Genomic DNA, 21,501 nt, shown 5'->3' on the forward strand with positions numbered 1-21,501 from the left:
ACAGTAAGTAGGAACCCGGTTGTTAGTCGATTGGTGGATTGCTTTTCCGGGGCTAATAATCTCTTCAAAATAAATAAATAAACAATTTAGTCATTCAACCCACGACTGTTTGTGGGGACGTCGCTGTGCGCAATTGGCTGCCGCGTTTCGCCCACAAAATATACAGTCAATTCACTTTACAGTATATTCTGTGAAGCGCTTTGAGACGTCTCAAAGACGTGATAAGGTGCTGTATCAAATGCGAGGATTATTATTATTATAAACATTGCCCAAGGACAAGGTTCCATTACCTAATTGGTGCATAAAAAGCCTCTTCAACTCACCGTCTAAGCAGAGAAAGACCTTGTGTGTTTCACCCATGTTTGCACCTTTCCCTTCACTTGTTTCAACTCAACTGAGAAACATTTTAATATAAAGTGGCAAATTATCACAGCGGACGATGGCGGAAAGTGTTTTTTCCCCTCCTTTTTAAAAAAAAACGGTTCAGAAATGCATTTGTTGTGTCCACGTTGAATGTTTAGGTAAAAGCACATCTGACCTATCTGACCTATTCATTCATTGATTCATCTTCAAATACAGTCTATGATCTTGGTAAATCACGTGGTGCTGTCTCTTTATCCTCTTCCCGTGCGGCAAAAGAGTTTTATTGGAAACTACATCGAGGTTAGGCCTGGGGACTGTTTGTGGGGACGCTGCTGTGCGCAATTGGCTGCCACGTTTCGCCCACAAAATACTCAGACAATTCACTTTACCGTATATCCTGTGAAGCGCTTTAAGACGTCTCAACGATGTGATTAGGCACTATATCAAATGCAAGGATTACTATTACCACGTACATTTTACGAGAAACTAGAATGGGAGGAATTCCTCCCAAGATGATTTTAATATGTTATATTACGGTAATTGTGATAATTTACGGTGACATTCAGATGCTCGTGGATTTGCCTCGTGGCAGGATTATTGCTGAAAACTTTGCAATAGTGTGTGTGTCTGCGTTACATCCCAAACGATGAGTTATCAGGACAATGAGAAATAACAGCGATCAACACTAAAAGACATCGGGTAAATGAAGAGACAGATTGGGGATGGAAGAAACTGCAGTCGTTCCTTCTATTCTTAGGGACCCAGGTGTGAGTGATGAAGATATTGATGTGGTATTTCTTTTAGTCAGGGAGCAACAAACAGCTGCGTAACAACCAGGTGCCGGATGTGGTGCAATGTTCTGCTTAGGGGGTAATGTGTCTGCCTGTCACTTCTGTCATCTTATCCCTTGGAGCATTAACAGGTAGGATGCACTCACCCACCCACAAATCGCTGCCACTACTGCCCCATTTCTTGTGAAGCAGCAACAATAACTTATATAGCGCTCTCCACACAGGATAGCGTCTCAGAGCGCTTAACAGTGAAGGGTGAGGTAGGGGGGTGGGGCGTGCAGGGTGTGGGGGCAAAGGTGACCGTAACTACAATCGAAAAGGAAGATTTTCAGGCAGGGGAGAGAGGGACCAAGGCGGAGGAGGCAATCACTTTGAAGAAACTACGACTGTAAAAACTGCAAAGTCTTCCCATCACTGAACGGGCCTGATATCATCCCTGGGATCTTTTAAACTCGAGACCGATGCGTCCAGCGACCGAAGGAAAGTAGCGTCAGGTAACAGCAAAGGAAGCAGAGAAGTTAAATAAATTAAAATATTCAAATAAATTTAAATGAAATGTTTTTCCGTTCATGGAGGAGTGACTGTTTTGTCTCGCCCACAAGATACACAGTGACCCACCAGTGTATCCTGTGAAGCTCTTTGAGACATGATAAGGCGCTATCTCAAATTACAAGGATTAACTAAGTAATGAAACATAGACAAATGACTCCTAGCCACAGCCCATCTATACATCCCACCACAATTTATACACAAAATTTTGAATATTGTCGATATTTTTGGACAGCCCAGAGTTCAGGGTAACAACAACAACTTGGATTTACATAGCACCACCCCCCCCACCCTCACATGACACCGAGCCTAGGGGAAGGGGGAAGGGAGGTGACCGTAGGCACAGTTGACGAGGAAGGTCTCCAGGCTCGATCTGAAGATGGGGCAGGAAGGGGCAAGGGACGGAGGGAGGGATAGAGGAAGAGTGTTCCAGAATTTCGGGATAACATTTTTCATCATTAGCCTGCTCGAGAACCATTAACTTATTGAGAGAGCGTTGATGTTCAGTCCTAAGCCCCCAATTATTTCCAATTTTTGTCCCATTAGATTTTGGAGAAAATGGTTATTGGATACCCAGTGTACTGACAGTCACCTGGGACATACTTGGGGTCAGATAATGTGACTCCATTTAGCCTGCACTGAAGCAGACCAAAGGTTAATTGACTCAGTTAATTACATTTTAACTACAGTTAATTAACCCAGATTAATATTGCTGCTGTAATATCGCAATAGAAGAATCCCTATACAGTCGCTTTACAATATGCCTTCAATACACACAGTGTTTCCCGTCAAACGACTTCCTGCACTGAAACTGTTGACTCTGAAATTTCTGCTGTTGCCTAATGGTACACACAAGGTTTAAACTGGCAATAATGTTGACAAACCAATTCCCTGGGCAGATCTGCTTCATTACCTGCGAAGAAACCAAACGTACTTGAAATGTGGGTTCAACAAAACTAGTGCGAAGTCCATTGGCTCCTTAATTGCTGTGGAGTTTAAGATGAGCAATCTTCACTCACGCTGTGCGTCTATTTATGATCATAATTCATTTTTCAAAACATTTCTCTATTCATAGGACTTGTGCAGTCCCTGTAGCTTAGCGGTTAGAGCACTCGCCTCGCAAGCGAGAGGACCTGGGTTCGATTCCTGGGCAGAGCGAAACATTGGGCAAGTTTCCTTACTCCACACACCTCTGTTTATCCAACAGTAAGTAGGAACCAATTTGTCGGGTAATAATCCCTTCCAAAAATATAGGAAGAATTTGGTCACTCAATTCATGAATGGAACACTTCTGTGTTTCGCCCACAAAATACACAGTCAATTCACTTTACGGTATATCATTGTGAAGCGCTTTGAGACGTTTCGAAGACGTGATAAGCCGCTATATCAAATGCACGGATTATTATATATTATTTATATATCTCGATAAAGCTTTGAGTTGCATTTTAGAACTATTTCCAGACTTGTTGCCTGACCAGTTCGTCAGATCATTTCAAGTCATTTACACAGAGTTGAACCCCCATCTTTTGAGTTACGATTTGAGTTAGAGTAAAGAAACCCTATGCAGTGGGATTGTAGTGCTGGAGACTGCATACAAGCTGCAAATTCTATTTACTAACGCAGTAACCTGCTGTGGCCTTGGCTGTTTAATGCAGATGTAGTTTCATTTACATTAGAAACCTGAGAAAACGGGCTGACTGTGGTCAAGGTGAGAGGAAGGGGAGATTTTGCTTTGTGTGTGACGCTCACTGTATCCTTCAGGCACTCGCCCTCCACTCTTCGTTGGTGAGGAACTGCGGACAGTACGGGACTGGATTGCAGTCCGAAACAACAACAACTTGCATTTACATAGCGCCCCTCAAGCGGGGCAGTGTCCCCAAAGCGCATGATAGTCGAGACGGGGGGGGAAGGTGACCTTAAACACGGTCGAAGAAGAGGGTCTTCAGGGGCGATCTGAGATGAGGAGAGGGGGAATTAAATCAGTAAATAGCAATGGAGGTATAAGTGACTCTTAAACTCCCCGTTAGAGCTAATACTGGTTATCTTATAGTCCTGCTCTCCCAAGTTTACAAATTGTATAAATATTCTAAACTTCCATCAGGTGTGCACTTTTCTGCATTGCAATTCTTTGCACCGTTTAACCTTTTAAAACCACTCAGTCTGTACGACTTCCCTTTTGCCGATCAACTTGACTCTTTAGAACTGATTGCAAGAGAAACCCGTTAAATATACCCAGCGTTCTGACCGCACACTTTCCCACTGGAAGCGTAATGCCTTGAACAGCAACTAAAAAAAAACAACCGGAGACTTTAACTTTGTGCAAGGACCATTTGTAAACTGCCGTTGACGCAAATCTATTATCTTTTCACCTCCTCTCAGACATCCGACTGAAACAACTGCAAGGTCTCTGTTACATGTAGTTCTGTGGTCTTGCTCAGGAGCTAAGCTGTGGTGCAACACACACATTTTCTCTCCTCCCCAGCACCCCGCAGCCCTGGCTCCCGAACTCTGCTGCTTTTATCTAATAAAACTGACTTGATTGCCACAACCGTCACCCTGTGGCTGCAGGATACATGATGTGATGTTAAAGAGAAATCAGGGCTTTTTGCACAAGCTCAAGCAGCAAGTGACACCCTCTGGAACTCACCATTAGAAAACTATTCTTTTATACCCCTTCCCTCGCCTCCTTCAAGGCCCGTCTCAAGACCCTCCTCTTCGACCATGCCTTCGGTCACCTTCCTACCCCCACCCCCCGTGCTCTGCCTCCACCCCCCCACCACCTCTCCTGATCAGGTCGGGTCCAAATCCCTGACTTTCCAGCGCCTTGGGATGTCCTCCCGACGTAAAAGGCACTGTGTAAATGTCATGTGTTGTTGTAGGACCACTGCTGTGCTGACAGAATGTCTGTGAGACATCAAGTCCTGGATGAGAGCTAACTTTCTACAGTTGAACGTCGACAAGACCAAGGCTCTCCTGATTGGCACCCGTCAGCGCCTCCACACCTCAGGCACTGACAGCATCACCATCCATGGTTGCACCCTCTACCTTACTAAACCAGTCCGGAACCTTGGGGTTTTGTTCGACCCTCAACTATCCTTTCTACCCCACATTCGCACCTTGACCCACTCTGCCTTCCCCCACCTCTGAAATGTGAATTGACCGTATATTTTGTGGGCGAAACGTGGCAGTGTCCCACAAACAGCTGTTTTGTTTTTTAAACCAAAAGGATTGCGATTCGCAATGACAGGGATTTGGCAGATCTGAACCTATTCATGCAGTTTTGGGAAATGTGCAAAGGAGGAACATGATTTTCGAGAATGCAGATTGTTCACATTTTATCGCCAAGGCAAGAATCAACTTGTTGGTTTAAATTCTTTTGGAACTAAACAACTCATTCAGTGGGAATGAGGCGAAATTCTTGTTGTTTTGCCACTCATTTTAAAAGATGTTCCAATTAACCCAGAATCATAGAGTCTTACAGCGCAGAAGGAGGCCACTCGACCCATCGTGCCCGTGCTGCTCTTTGTAAGAGCTGCTAACTAGTCCCACTCCCCCGCTCTATCATCATCATAGTCCTGCAACTTTATTTTATTTTCGAGTGACTCTCCCGTTCCCTTTTGATAGAATTAAAAATCTATTAACCAAATAATAAGACTGATTCCTGCATTTGACACAGCCAGCGCCTTTCACGTCGGGAGGCCGTCTGAAAGCGCTTCACAGGATTTACTGTTCTGTGTAGTCACTGTGTATTTTCTGGGCAAAGTGCCGGCTTTTAAATATGCGTATAGCGCGTGATAGAACTGAGAGCTTTGCTGCCTAACTGTAAAACACCTGGTGCCCCTCTTACCGGTGCTAGATGTACGGACGTCAATTGTTAATTACCTCGCACAAGTGCAATATAGCATCGCAGATCTGGGCTCCAGTCACAAGGGGCCGTGGTAAAGGTTTAGCAATATTTAAAATATTGACTGCCGTTGTATAAAAATACTATCTTCGTTCACCTGGTTGAATCCCTGTGTTAGAAATCATTAGCCAGTCAACAAGAGTCACTGATGCTTTTTGACATCTATTTCTATCTTCCATCCATTGTTTTGAGGGAGCGATGACTTAGCAGCTGAGAGGGGGGAAAAAAAAGAGGATTTAAAATTAGGGCACAGAAGACAAGAGGAACAGAAAGCAGCCATTCAGCCCATCAAGCCTGTTCCACCAGTTTACCAGATCTTGGCAGAACTTTTAAACATAAATGCCCTGCCTGTTCGCCTTTCATACTCTTACTTCACAAGTTTCTCTTATTTTAACTATCCTCCTACTGATTCTAAGAAACATTTTCTGACCTCAGTTCTAACTGCCTTGGCTCCAGTTTTAATAATAATCCTTGCATTTGATATAGCGCCTTATCACGTCTTTGAGACGTGTCAAACCCCTTCACAGGATATACTGTAAAGTGAATTGACTGTACATTCTGTGGGAGAAATGCGGCAGCTAATTGCACACAGCAGCGTCCCACAAACAGTTGTGGTTTGAGTGACCAAATTATTATTATTTTTGGAGGGGATTATTACTCAGTATTATGGCTATTCCCCCTTATAAGCTTTGTTGTTTAGTGTCCAGTTAAACAGACCCTGTGAAGGAAAACATAAGACTACAGAGGTGGGGAGAAAAAAAGTGCGCATCAAAATTCCACTCGTCACCTCCACCTCCTCCTACTCACTGTTAAAACCGAGAGTCGTAACATTTAGGAATTTTTAGGACTTTTCGAGAGTTTATAATTAGCTCCACTGGAGCAGAGTGGGTGGGGGAAGCAGCGGTTAAGATGAGATACTCCATTCAGCTCTGTTGCATCGTCATTGGTGTGATTCCCCTCAATGCGATTCAGTAAGTCACATTCACCCGAGCCTTTCTATCATTTCAGTCTCCTGAAAGGTTCTTGAGAGGACGAACAGTGGATTATTATTACTTACTTCAATCAGTAACAAGGGGCCGACCTCAGGATTGTCATCGGAAAATTAAGGTGGGGAAATGGGGAGGTTATTCCTGCAGAGGAATTTAAGAACATTGGATAATAATAATCCTTGCATTTGATGTAGCGCCTTATCATGTAGTTGAGACGCTTCAAAGCCCGTCTCAGGATATACTGTAAGGTGTGGTGACTGTATAAATTTGTGGGCAGCCACTATGATGCTCAGGAATTTTGTTTTGGTCAGCCGGGTGTCTGACACATGCGAAAATCCATCACCGTTGCTCAAGAGTCTCCAAACTAAGCTGAGAATTCCATGCATCCCACCTTCACATGGAAATCTCAGCGGTAGATTGTTGGAATGGAATACTCCCTCTCTCTTCCTGGAGGGACGCTTCCTGCTTACCTAATCCTGGGAAGTATTAGGCGCAGGTTGGCAAGAACCAAGGCTTGAGGGAGAGCTTAGAGTGTGCGTTGGGATAACTGCTGGAGTCTGAGAAGGCTTAGGTTCCACGTCCCTGAATGTCCAGCGCCTTGCGACGCCCTCCTGATGTGAAAAGCTCCGTCCACAACTCAGCAGTCAACGGTCAATCGATACCTCGGGAATGATGAAGGAAAGGTATCCCGGCCACAAAAGAAGACATCAAAAAATCCAATTTCGTTATTTTTTTTCCAGTTTTTATTGAGTGAAAATCTCAAACCCTTGCATCAGTCATGCAAAACCAATCAAATAAATAAAACACATATATTAAATTTCTAACAGCACTAGAATTCAAGTGGAAAAATATTCAGTTATCAATAACATAGGTGCCAAGGGATCATATTCAAGTATTGAAGCAACATTTTTTTTATTACCAAACCATATAAAAAAAAGTTGAGTTGCCTCCATGTACAGAGCCATATACATCCTGTGGGTCTAGTCTTCACAGAGAGAAAAAAAATTACATAAATTCATATGATCTAGAGAGATGGCTTCTTATCCTAGTGTGCAATATATATATTACAAAGGCTAGAGTTCTCTTTCTGCTACATTGTAATCTGCTTTTTTTCCTCTATTAGATAAGAGAGATCAATCCAGTTTTAGGTAAAAATTAACAGTAAAAGGATCATTTGCCTCAGCAGTTTGACTACTTTAAAACGATTTTGGAGGTTGTTTCCGTCTGGTTGTATTTAATATAATTCTTTTTTTTTTCCTTTCTTATTATTCTGGTGAACTATCTACAGAATGCCATCTGGCAAACATCTGGCGATGCATTACCCGTTTTTTTTAAAAAAACATCATAAGGAGGAGAAAGAAGAGAAAAAAAAACGTAACAACTTCAGACTTAAACCATGCTCTATGTATTAAAATAAAAAAAAGACACACACACGACTTTTTCCAAGTGCATAAAATGCTTCCCAACTCTAAGCGATTTACAGTTTTTTTTATTCCTCCAAAGTACATTTCAAGGGGGGAAAGGGAGAGTGGGGGGGGGGGGGTGGGGGGTGGGAGAAGGGGGAAACGCTACAAAAAAAGCGTTGCCTCTGTAATCTGAGACAGACCTTTTTTTTTGTCTTAAATAGATGGATAGCGTTATCGGATAAGCGAGGGAATTAAAAAATAAAAACACACACACGCGCGCAAACCAAAATCTCTTGAGGAATAACGGTGTTTAAATTAGCAACTAACGTTCGATACGAAATTCTGAGTTAATTCAAAGTCTACAAAAATTCAAGTCTTTCTTTTTAAAAAAAATTATTAGGAGAAAAAAAAAACCTGAACCACACACACGGTTCGTGTCAGTGCTCGAACAGTCTTATCTACACGCACCGTAAGACTGCCTTTGCTAAGTGTTTCGATCTCTAAAGGGGTTGCAAGCGTGGAGGGGTGGAGGGGTGGGGCGGGGGCTGGGGGGCGATCAGGGAGGGGGGGCGAGGGAGGGGTCAGGGGGAAACACGATGGGTTATTCCAGATTAACAAACAAAAGAAAATCCTTCAAAACGCAACGGCCCTATTTTGTTCTCGTTCCTTTAACCCTTTGAGAACCGGAGGGCGTTGTCCGGGGGAGGAGAGGGTGGGGTCGAGGAGAGGGAGGGAAGAATGTCCGACCAACAAACAAGCGAATGGTTATTTCGGTTGTGTTTTTGCTTCCTGTTGACATGATATTGTGCAATAAAAAAAACAATGGTAGCTGATGCCAAGCACCACAAGCGCACGTGGCAAAGCCTCAATTATATTGTAATTTTGTTTTATTTAAGTGACTTGATGCCTCGAGAGCCCTCACAGGATTGGCGCTGTACTGTATTTCTCGTCAGGGCAGCAGAGACCTAACAATACTGTGTGTTATTCTTAAAGCCATAGTACAGTAGCTCTTAAAGGGGTCGTATTTATTCCCTTATTTCATTATTCCCTTTCTGTGATTACTTTCCAGCATTTCATATTGAGCCTGTGTGTGTTTATGTGAGTGTCTGTACATGTATTTTGTGGGTTTTGTGTATTTAACTGTGTGTGTACATATGGGTGTGTGCATGTGTGTGTGTGTCTGTGCATATGTATTTGTATGTATATATATATCCTCCCGAATGATGCCGTATAAATGTAAATTCGCACTGCACTGTAGATTTCTGTGTATGTGTTTGTGTATGTGTGCGTATATTTCTGTGTGTACTTATTATGATTGAATTGGGCCATCATGTTTCTAAATACCTCGCAAAAATCACCTTTCACAATTTTTACATTTTTTTGATATCAAAAAAAAGCAAATGAAATAAGCGCAGAATTCGAGGAGACTGTGGAACATAGCAAACACCATCTGGAAGGCTCTTAAAAAGAGATACTGCAGCTTATAAAAAAGTTGCCAAATCAGTTAAACGTTTATCTGTCCATATTTCAGATAAATTTCAGGCTACAGTATCGGTTTAATAAAAACGATATTAAATTAATGCAACTTTGCATATTAAAATGAAATCAGGTCAGTGAGCCATTCTGCAGCAGAACTGCATAAGAAACATCGCCTTTTTAAGTGAACAATTCTTCCCTCGCTGAGGAGCCCAAGTATGCCACAAAAATGTAACTTGGCAGATAAAGTGTGGAAAACATTTGCCTTCTTTATTTACTCGACTTTCCCTGCGCGTTTAAAGTTATTATGTAGATTTCATTTCATTTCAAATATACTTTTTCTAAAAAAAATTAACCTTCTGTGGGCCAAAGAAAGATAAATAAAAGTCTCTTTAAAAGGAAAATTTCACTTTTCCTCAGTAATTCATTCATGTCTTGCAAGGAAAATAGAGGAACTGTTACCTTTCCCTCCATTAACACATCTCCCTCAAACACAATTAAGTTTCCCTTGTTACTTACTGTAAACACATGGACTTTATTAACTTACAAATAATTAAATATTAAATATTAAAGGTTACCCAATAAAATCAGTTGTTTTTTAAGTTCAAACTCCACGATCACTGTTCCATCACTAAGATAACTTCAGACCTGAACAACGCCTTGAGATGTCCTCCTGACGTGAAAGCGCTATCCAAATATAATTTGTTGTTGTCATTGAACAGCCGCTGCTGATCTCGACACCGATGATCCCACGCCAACGATTTCTACTTTCATTCTGCTGTCACTTGACTATCAACACCGTTACTGCTTCAGTCCTACACAGACTCCAGCCTCTGTTCCAAAGCTTTCCTGCTCTCTCCTCTCCTTTTAAAAACTCTGGTTTCTTTGTACAAAGTCCCTGAGGAAAGTCTTCACGTTCTGCCTTGTGGCTAACTTCAGCTCCTCTATTTGAACGACAGATTGCCTCCACAGATATTCCCCTCAAAGAGAAGTCTTGTGAGCAAATTTGGGGGATTATTTCTGGGGCTAAAGTATTGTCTCGCCTTTCCTTCCCGCCTCCCCCCCCCCCCCACCCCCACACACACAAACACGCACTTCCCAATGAAATTCACAACTGGCAACAACAGCAAACCTCAGGTCAGGCCTAACAAGCAGTGATATTAATGCTATTGAGGTTTGATTATGCACTGACAAAGCACTGTCACTGTAAATAAGACCCTTAAGAACGAACCCAGAAGTGCAGACCATCTGTGGGAAATGGGTTTGTGAGTGGTTCCTTGTGTTTAACTCAGTGTACGGACGCACTGTTGGGTCCTTACGAGATATTTTAAAGTATAACCTGACCACAAACTGGAAGCTCTTAGACCACTGACTAACTGGTTGTGTGAAGGGAAAAAGGTCAACGGACTAATAAACTGATGTATCTTTGATGCTGGCTGGCATTATTTTCGCCACCAATACTGCAGTTGCCCAATTTTTTTTGCATTGACTTCCAAAGACTGCATCATGCTCTCTTGCAGTTGTGGTGTCTTTGCTGAAAGGCTCATATGTAACCCACGACAACACAGAGCGCTCCTGATTCAGTGCGACTAACCATTAAATTGCCGCACGAGTGTTATACACAGTGCATTATAGACTACACACTGGAGAGGAGTGTGTGTAAAGTCTTTCCGTGGTAGCAGAACTAATTTATTTAGAGAAATCTTGGCATATTTACAATAATGGGACATTTTAAAGGACATTTATATTGGTTAAAGTCCCTCAGTCGGTAACTAATGAGGTGCTAATCTGACCCATTCAGATGAACAATTAATGGCTGAGCATTTTTGCAAAGGCAAGAAAAAAAATATACACGTGAGCCATTAATCTGCAGCTGAAACATGGCTCTGTGCTTAGAGACTCCGTACACAGGCCTTCACACACCTGAACGACAGCATTGAGCAGCAATGGGATGACAAGAGAACTTGACGAAGGGGGAGTCAGTGGATTGAAGTGGGCCTCTTCAACAACAACAAATTACATTTACACAGCGTCTGCCTTTCACGCAGGGAGGACGTCCCAAGGCGCTGGACAGTCAGGGATCTGGACCCGAGCTGGGGTTTGGGGTGGAGAGCAGGCCGGGTTGGAGTAGGAGGGTGATCGAAGGCGCAGTCGAAGAGGAGGGTCTTGAGACGTGCCTTGGATGAGGCAAGGGAAGGAGTGAGGCGAAGGGATGGAGTTCCAAAGGGTGGGGGCAGAGAGGCTGATGGCCCGAACATTGATGGTGGGGAGGGCTGGGTGGGGGAACGTAGGTAGATATGGAGTTAGCAGGTCACAGAGTGACTCAATGAAACATTGGTGGTTGGGTACAAGAGGCTGTAGGTATAAAGACATCTAAAGTATCTCCTTTCAATCAATCTCAATAAGCCTATACTGAGCGCTCCGAGACACTGCCCCAAATGAAGGGAGCGATACAAGTGCAAGTTGTTGCTGTTGTTGTATTGACACACACCAACGACACAGTATTGAGGCCTTCAATATCTTTGCTTTGATGATTTCAGTTCGAGGTTATTTTTGATAACAATTCTGATTTGATGCGTGTTATGGGTTTGATAAATAAACGAGGAGAAATAATTTTCGTGAGGCGCCGTTCGTTCATCACCCAGGGACCCCCTCACCGCGCCGCCCCCCCCCACCCCCCAAAAAACGTCAAACAGCCTTATAATCTAATCAAAATCCTTTGTTTTAAATACAGTATTAAAAAAATAACTTTGCTTGAAATTGTCTTCATTCTATCTATCTATCTACAAAGAAAAAAAGGAGGGTTCGAAACGTGTCGAATTAAAGTGTTAAAAAAGGTAACTGTTTCTGGAACAGAAATCTTTCCCCCCCCCCCCCACACCCTGATCCTCCTCCTACTACTCTCCCTCCCCCTCCCCCTTCCCACCGCACCCCCAAGAAAATAGCCAAAGAAAGAAATGGAATGAAGGAAGCGAGGATCTGCCGAGAGCAAAGCGGAGTGCGGTCGATTAAAACGTCTTCAGAGTGGAAACAAGAGCACTTTTTCTTTCAGGGGAGGAACAACAATAAAAAGGGAACGGACGAGGGTGGGGGGGGGGGGGGGGGTGGGACGGGAAAGTTTGCTGGGTGCGAGGGCGAGCGCAAAGGCTGTCTGTCCATTTACACAGTCCGTACTCTGGGCGCGAGCGCACACTCGCGACGAAAAATAAAAATAATAATAATAATAATAATAATCATCATTTTTGAAGCATCTGTTTCTCACGTCTCCTCATCGGGTTCCGCTGTTCGGTATCAGACGGCTTTCCTGCCTTTGTGTAGTCTTCACTTGCACACTCTTGCTATATCATATTTTTACACTGCGGCTCAAACAGGGGGGGAAAAAAAAATCTGCTTGGGGGTTCTCCGTATCTTATACCGTCTCGTTGGCTTTTCCTTCCCCCCCCCACCCACCCCCCCACACACCCCCCCCAAAAAAAAAATCCCCCCCAAAATAAAAATGAAAACAATAAGATTTAGCAGACATGCACACACGCACACTCACACGCACAACCAAGGATTGCTCGGTAGCAAAGGGATACCGAAATTTTACATTGAAGCCCAACTCCATAAACGTTGGGTTCTAGATTTTCTCTCTCTCTCTTTCTTTCTCTCTCTCTCTCGCTCTGCATATTAAAATGATTTAGTTATGTTGGTCGAGTTGTAAACATCTTACAAGGGAACAAGTTCATTCTACTCCTGCGATCTCCAATATCTTGAAGGACAACCGATTTGTTCGTATATATATATTTTTCTCTCTCTCTCTCTCTTTCGCTCTCTCTCTCTTTCTCTTTCGCGAGCGCGATCACAATCCGTTTCGTTCCCTTTGACTCGTTTCGGGCGCAGAATTGCTGCCGTCAGCTGGTCTGGAAGCATCTGTGTGGATAGAGGAAGCTTGCAGCGCTCACTGAGTCTCTGGAGTTGATGTGAATGGAGCACGTAGGCTGCACTACACATTCCCGCCCACCCACCCCCTCGCCCGCCCCCCCCCCCCCGCCGCCCCCTCCCACCTCCGTTGCCCCCTCCACTCCTCCATCCCCCCTCCCAGCACACCCTCTCTCCTTCATCCACTGAGGTGCGTCCGGAGTTATTGTTAATAATTCGACTACCTTTCGCTGAGGACAAATTGTCGTCCTGGATTATTCGGAGGACAGCGTCTCTGTATCTTCGGGAGGAAGAGGAGGAGGAGGACGGGTTGAGAGGAGGGGAGAGGGGGGAAGGGCGAGAAGGGGGAAATGGGGAGGAAGTTCCCCGGATTCTCAGCTACAGCCCTGCCGTATGGTTGTCCCCGTTTGCGTGTGTGTTTCGGGGCATGGTGTCAGGGCTGCTATCCGAGTCCGTGTTCGTGTTAGAGTCTTCGTCGTCTTCGTCTTCGTTCGGTTCCTCATCCTGCGTCACCTCGTTCTCGTTCTCGTCCCCGGCTCTGGCAGACCCTGGGGCGGCGATGTCGGCGATGGCGGAGACGTCCTCCTCCTCCTCTTCCTCCTCCTCCTCCTCCTCCCGCTGCTGCTGGGCCGTAGCTCCCGGCTCCGCTCCTGCCTCGTGGGGCTTCCTGCTCAGGTCCAGCGAGTCGTTGAGTCCGAGGCCGGCTGCGTTTTTGAGGAAGAACAAGGAACCGTCGGCGACGGTGCTGAGGTTTAAGGAACCGTCCAGGTTGAGGGAGGAGCCCTGGGAGTCATACTCCATGGTGGCGCTGACGCTGGCGCAGGCGGCGCTGGTGGGGCCGCCCTCGCGGGGGTTGGGCGAGACGGACGAGACCTCCCCCCTCTCCTGCTTCTCGTGCTTGCGTTTGTGGGAGTCCATCTGGGACATGCCCACCACCGTGTGCTTGCAGTCGGGGTAGGTGCAGTGGAAGTGGGAGCACTTGAGTTTGTACTTGCAGTCGGGCACCTCGCAGTCCACGCTGGAGCTGAACTGGCAGAAGCCGGCGGCGCTGATCAGGTCCTGCTTGCCGTGGTGCTTGCGATGGGCGGTCACCTTGGTGCTGTCCGTGCAGCGGAACCCGCAGCGCAGGCAGTGGAAGTGGGTGCTGTTGCCGGAGAACTGGCAATCCGCAAAGTTGCACCTCAGGGAGGACTTGAAGCGCTTGAAGTCGTCCAGGACCAGGTTGTCCACCCTGTCGTGGTGCTGGGCGTGCTTGTACATGTGCGTGCGGCCGCAGAACTTGTAGCCGCAGTTCTCCCTGGTGCAGTGGTAGTGCGTGACCTTCAGTGAGAACTGGCAGGCCCCGTCCTTGCAGTCCTCGTAGAGGTCGTAGCGCTTGAAGCCCTCCAACATCATCCCCTCGTCCAGCATCTTCCTGGACGAGGCCGTCTTGCGGCGCTTCCCGAAAGGGGACATGTCCTCAATGATCCAGAATCTCTTCTTCGCGCCCGAGGCAGTCGGGAGAGAGATTGTGTTCCCTGGAAGAACGAGAGGAGCAATGTCAATGGCTGCGCTTCTGAGGCCTCCGTTGTAATTGGGTTTGATCGTTGTGGCACGATAATAATATTGATAATAAACCCTGCGTTTGCTTTAGCGCCTTATCACGTCTTCGAGACGTCTCAAAGCGATTCCACAGGACGTTCTGGGAAGCGACTGGGTAATTTGTGGCCGAAAGGCGGCATCCAATTGCGCACAACGGAGTCCCACAAACACTCACGGAAGGATTGAACAAATTCTTATGATTATTATTTGATTATTTTGAACACGTCCTGTGGAGCTGTGAATTTTCAGCGCTGTCACAGGTACAGCCTAGGCATTCGAATGCTCTTATTTACCAGTGATTCCCCCACTTCCCCCCCATACACCCCCAACATAGACACCCCTGGCCTCTTAAAGGGAGAGAAAAGTCCTCATCTACTATCTTGACAAGTTGCCGCCAAACTCAGGCTCAGTTATTGAATGGAAACTTAAATTCAGGGGCTCGAAATTCATCGCAAGTCGTGATCTCAGGGCCATAGACGTAAAATTCAAGATTTTGCAGAATTTAGTAAAATCCTCTCGTTTCCAAAGTCTCAAAGTTTGTGAGTTGATATTTTCACGATTCGTGAGACCACCTGATGAGAGACTCCTTTACGTGAGGAATTTGGAGTTTCTGTTTATAGGAACATAGGAACAGGAGGAGGCCATTCAGCCCCTCGAGCCTGTTCCGCCATTCTATTAGATAATGGCTGATCTGTATCTCAACTCCAAATACCCGTCTTGTTCATCAGTATCTCCCCCCATCCCCCATCAGCTCTCTCTACCTTCCCCTTTTCCACCAGCAGGCAAGGCAAAGATGAATGGAACGACTGCAGCATTTTTTGTAAACTCTATTCGGTGGCCAAACACACATTTTCGCACATTAACCAGGACCAAGTAATAATAATAATAATCCTTTCATTTGATGTAGCGCTTTTCACGTCGGGAGGACGTCCCAAAGCGCTTCACAGAACACACTGTAAAGTGAATTGACTGTATATTTGTGGGCGAACGCGGCAGCCAATTGTACACAGCAATGTCCCACAAACAGTCGTAGATTGAAAATGACCAATTTATTATTGTTTTTGGTTTTGGAGGGATTATTATTAGGCTCTGTGTGGAGTAAGGAAACTTGCCCAAGGTTTCGCCCTCTGCCTGGAATTGAACTCAGGTCTCTCACTTGCAAAGCGAGTGCTCTAACCACTGAGCTACAGGACTCCAGTAGGGTCCAGACAAAGCGCTTAGACCTTGCAGATCATCCAGAACTCTGCAGCTCGTGTCCTCTCCCACACCAGGCTCCGTGACCCTTTTGCCCCCACCCTCGCCCGGCTCCACTGGCTCCCCATCCCCCAGAGGGTCCAGTTCAAAATCCTCATCTTCGCCTTCACAGGCCTCCACATCCTCACTCCTCCCTACCTCTGTGACCTGCTAACACCATATCAACCTGTCCGCTCCCTCCACTCAGCAGGTTCCGGCTAGCTCCCCAAACCCGGCCCACCCCACCATGGGCAGTCGAGCCTTCAGCCTCCCTGTCCCTACCCTTTGAAACTCCATCCCACAGTCCCTTTCCCTCGCTCCCTCCCTTTGCCTCCTTCAAGGCCTGTCTTAAGACCCTCTCTTCGACCGCGCTTTCGGCCACCCTCCTACCCCTGCTCTCCGCACCCTCCACCCCTCCTGATCCCAGCCCCCAGCTCGGGTCCGATGCCTGACTGTCCAGAGCCTTGGGACGTCCTCCCGACGTGAAAGGCGCCGTGCAAATGTCATTTGTTGCTGTTGTTATTTGCGAGTACCTGCGGCATCCTGCACTATCGGGACATCGCTTTTAATCGGACTGGGAGCAGCAATGATGGTACTGGTCGGGAGGACAATATTCCTGGCGCTTCCGAGTGTGGCGTTGAGTAGAGAGTATGAGAGACAGGATGGAGAGAGAAGGTATGGAAGTGAAGTAGGAGGGGAAGGTCTGAGCAGGGCTTGTGGGAAGGATGGAGGTGGTAGATTGTGGAGAGCGTCAGCCACACTAACGACCGGGCAGCCTAAGAGAACGTTCGAGAAAAGGCAGAAGGAAGGAAGAGAACAAAAAAAGAAAAACTGAAATGAAACACCACAGCCAAGCACGACAAGTGAAAAAAACGATGAAAATGGAAAAAGCAGTTTTCTTTTTTTTAAAAAAAAACAAAAAACGTCAAGTTAAATGCAGTAACGTTGAGAACAATCAGGGAGAGGGGATGGTGGTGGGGTGGGGGACGGGGGTAGAGGGTGGGGGGGGGAACAAAGGAAAGTGCCACCTGCGGAGTGTTAATTATCACATCAATCGGAGAAAAATGAGCTTGATTTGGTCAATGAATGATTGAAATCGTTGGCTGGTCCATTGGTTGTGACCTTCCCTCTCACCCACCAGCCCCCACCCCTGTGTGCTGACACCTATAGGGTTTAGACTGGGAATAGTTTTCACTGATGTGACAATTAGCACCCCATGTGTTACTTGTTACTTAACATGTGATAACATCGCGATTTGAACCCTGGTATAAATTGTGCAGTAGGACTCTGCCTATTTGTGCAACCTCTTGTTGTCTTCATTTGGGGGCTGAAATATGGTGACTAAATAAGCTCACAATTCTCGCTCTACTCTTGTAATTCTTGCTCTCACGTTAGTCACCGAAACCCAGAGATTGGTCATTAGCCCTCCATGACCCAGGTTAGACCTCAGGGAACTACTCACTCACTGTGCTCTGTAATGATTCAACATCCACCTTTGACCAGCAAGACATCAGCACGTTGAATATTAATAAAAATAATCCTTTCATTTGATATAGCACCTTATCACATCGCTGAGGCGTCTCAAAGCGCTTCAAGAAAATACTGTAGTGTAGTGACTGTATATTTTGTGGGAGAAACGTGGGGGTCAATTGTGCACAGCGGTGTCCCACAAACTGTCGTGGATCGAGTGACCAAATTATTATTGTTTTTATGTGTATTTTTTAACGGATTATTATCCTGGAAAAGCGATACGCCAATCGACTAACAACTGAGTTCCTATTTACTGCTGTGTAAACAAGGGCGCGTGGAGAAAGGAAACAGCGCCTTATCGTGTCTTTGAGACGTCTCAAAGCGCTTCACAGAATATACTGTAAAGTGAATTGCCTGTGTTTTTTGTTGGGGGGAAAACACAGTCCTATGAGTCGGAGTATTGTGCATCCAATTAATACTGAATAGAATGATCTCTACAGCACTGACACAGGCCTTTCAGCCCGACCGGTCAGCGCTGGTGTTTGCACTGGATGCTGGAAGGACTGTGGGTTAGACTCTTACCGGCTGAATTACTCTCATTGCCAACTGGAGTGCTGGTGCAACTGCGGTCCGGTGCGGAGGATTCAGAGGAGTTGCCGGCCGGGCTGGTGCCTGCTGGGTAGTCCATGTATTCATCTGTCTCTGTGTCCATCATGTTGGGGGGCACCAGCATTGAGGAGGAGCCTGTAGCAGCGTTCACATTGCTCATGGAGGACAAGTCGTCGCTCCTGGAGTCCTGGGGAAAGAACTGGAGTCAAGGAGACCAAATGTCACATCTGCCAGAGACTCACCCTCAGGGTAAGCATGCAAAACTAGTCTCTTTTACTGGTGTTTGCAGTGGGGATGGTTGGACTTTGATGGAGAGCAAAGCCAGTTCTACATAGAATCTTACAGCACAGAAAGAGGCCATTCGGCCCATTGTGTCTGCCTTTGCTGGCTCTTTGAAAGAGCTGCCAACTAGTCCCACTCCCCCCATTCTTACCCCATAGCCCTGCAAATTTTTCCTTTTTAAGTACCTATCCAATTCCATTTTGGAAGCTACTATTGAATCTGTTTCCACCACCTTTTCTGGCGGTTTATTCCAGACCATAAAAACTCTCTGGGTGAAAAAAAAATTGGTTCTTTTGCCAATTATCTTAAATCTGTGTCCTCTGGTTACCCACCCACCCGCCAGAGGAAACAGTTTCTCCCTATCGACTCTATCTCAATACCCCGCATAATTTTGAACACATCTATTAAATCTCCCCTCAATCTTCTCTGCCAAATCTCAGCGTCTCTAGTCTCTCCACATAATTGTAGTCAGTCCCTCATCCCTGGTATCATTCTTGCAAAATTCCTGGTATCATTCTTCCACAATATCTGCTGTGGAACTGCACAACAACAACTACTACTACTTGCAATTATACAGTGCCCTTTACATGGGATAATGTCCAAGGTGTGGTGGGTGTGACTTGACAGCGAGATGCTCCAAATCCCTGACTGTCCAGCGCCTTGGGACGTCCTTCCAACGAGAAAGGCACTGCGTAAATGTAATATGTTGTTGTTGTGGTGGTGGTGGTTGTTGACGTTGTCGCTCGGTTTTGTGCTTTGCAATGTTACGGCTGTGTGGGTGCTATGAAAGTCGGGAAACTCTCCTTCACGTTGCCGTTCTCCTGGACGTTGATGCTGTATAAATGCAAGTTGTTGTGGTGGTGGAGGTGGTGGTTGTTCTCAGCCCGGAGAAGGTGGGTTTACCTGGGTGGGGATCTTGTCGAAGTTTTTGCCTAGCATTCGCCTCATGTGCTTGCGGGAGTGTGACGTCATCTGGTGCTTGAGCAGGAAGGAGAACTGGCAGCCCTCGCGGATACAATGGAAGTGGCTGTTTACCTGGTTGTATTTACAGCCTGTGGACGACACCAGGGGAGAGGAGAAAAATACAAATAATGTCAGGGTGCTCGCTCGCAGTGGAAACTGTTATCAGGATGGGCAGGTACCAACTCGCCTATTTCCATAGCAGCCTGGAGTGTACACAATGATGTGTCATCACGTCGCTTTGTTTCACTATGGGCTATCACATTAAACACACAGAGTTGAGTAAATAACAGTAACGGCAAAATATTAGACACTTTGCAATCAGATATCTTAGTAACACGGCGGCCTGTTTACAGCAATTGCCATAGATACCGTGACCTACTTTAGCACTCGGCCCATATATGGCAGGCTGAGAAGAATTTGTGTGTTTCCCTTGATCTGGCTCGGGAATCACTTGGGTCTCGTGTTTTTTTTCTTTTGAAATCTTACTTCGCGTTGAACCGGTCTGTACGACAACAGCTTCTCTCGAGCAAAACGCGGGACCCAAAAATTGGGGAAATGGAATTCCGCGTGGGACGAGACAACGGTTAAAGGCTTGACGTTTTAGCTCTGTGACGATTTGATCAGATAAAGGGTTTGGGGGCTGTGATGGAAACAGTTTGGGCTTTTCCAATCAACTGGTTGTCAGCTTGTTGAAGCTGCGATGTAGTCACGACCACTTTATACTGATAGAAAGTGAGGCAGCATCTGCATAACAAATGCAGCCCATGCGTGTTGGTAAAGGTGTCGGAAGTGATAGTGTAAACAGGAATGGGGAGGATTTGTTACCTTGCTAAAGGCTTTGTCACCCATCATAATGCCGTTGCACATTTCTGAGGCTTCAGATAACGCCATGAGTGAAATGTGTGGCAATTTCCAGGAACCCAAGTGTGGGGAATATAATAATACTTGCATTTGATATAGCGCTTTTCACGTCTACTCGACGTCTCAAAGCGCTTCACAGAATATGCTGTAAAGTGAATTGACCGTATATTTGTGGGCGAAACGCGGCAGCCAATTGCACACAGCAGCGTCCCACAAACAGTCGTGGATTGAAATGACCAATTTATTATTGTTTTTTTTTGAGGGATTATTATTAGGTGCGTGGAGTAAGGAAACTTGCCCAAGGTTTCGTCCTGCCTGGAATTGAACCCAGATGTCTCGCTTGCAAGATGTGTGCTCTACCCACTGAGCTACAGGACTCCAGTTACCAAAAGTACATTGGTATTGCGGGAACTCCGGTCTGAGAATAGACTTAGTAGGAGCAGAGATCCTGTGAGTTAGAGTGTTGCACTTACACTTACTGATTACTTAGAATTGTTTGTTCAGCATTGAAACTCCTTTCAGCCCAACTTGTCACTGCTTGTGTTATCAATTCCATCACAACCTCCAGCCCTGCCCTCTGACATATCCCCTCTAGCCCTTTCTCCCTCACGTTGGCATCAGCTTTGCTCTTAAGTATGTTCACGCTATTTGCTTCAGCCTTGGTTCGGGCAGTGAGTTCCACATTCTCGCCACCCTCTGCGTGAAGAAGTTCCTTCTAAACTTCCTGTTAGATCTGCTGCTTGCAATCCATATGGATTGATATATATTTCATAACTTATACGGTCAAACCTGTCTTCAACAACCACTTAAGGGAATGGGCCAAAGAGGCCTTTATATAAAGGTGGCCTCTGATCAAGGGTTTAATTGCGTGTGAACTAGGATGTCCAGGTGGTTGTTAACAGGGAGTGGTTGCTAAACGGAGGTGGCTTGAAAAGGTTTGACTGTATTGCTGTAGCTTCTTCTGTTTAGCCTCCAGCAGTTAACCCCACAACGCACACTCTGGGGTCCCCCCAAGTCTTGGCTCTTGTCAACTGGGTGCCTAATACTTTCCGGAATTGGGTAAGCAGGATACGTCCCTTCGGGGGGCGGGGGGTGGGGGAGAG

General features: G+C 45.9%; 1 protein-coding gene across 1 annotated transcript in view; it reads right to left on the minus strand.

Moving 5' to 3' along the window:
• Positions 1-13,592: 13,592 nt before the first annotated feature.
• The window catches only part of casz1 (castor zinc finger 1), a 75,123-nt gene continuing 67,214 nt past the window's right edge, over positions 13,593-21,501 (minus strand). The window contains exons 22-25 of the mRNA XM_042343803.1: positions 19,478-19,626; positions 18,266-18,491; positions 16,747-16,989; positions 13,593-14,916 (exon numbers count right to left, since the gene is read on the minus strand). Coding sequence (XP_042199737.1) covers positions 13,778-14,916; positions 16,747-16,989; positions 18,266-18,491; positions 19,478-19,626 — 1,757 coding nt within the window. The 3' untranslated portion in view covers positions 13,593-13,777. The remainder of the gene's footprint in view (positions 14,917-16,746; positions 16,990-18,265; positions 18,492-19,477; positions 19,627-21,501) is intronic.

This window comes from Callorhinchus milii, unplaced genomic scaffold, assembly GCF_018977255.1.
Source record: "Callorhinchus milii isolate IMCB2004 unplaced genomic scaffold, IMCB_Cmil_1.0 Scaffold24, whole genome shotgun sequence".
NCBI classification, from domain to species: Eukaryota; Metazoa; Chordata; class Chondrichthyes; order Chimaeriformes; family Callorhinchidae; genus Callorhinchus; species Callorhinchus milii.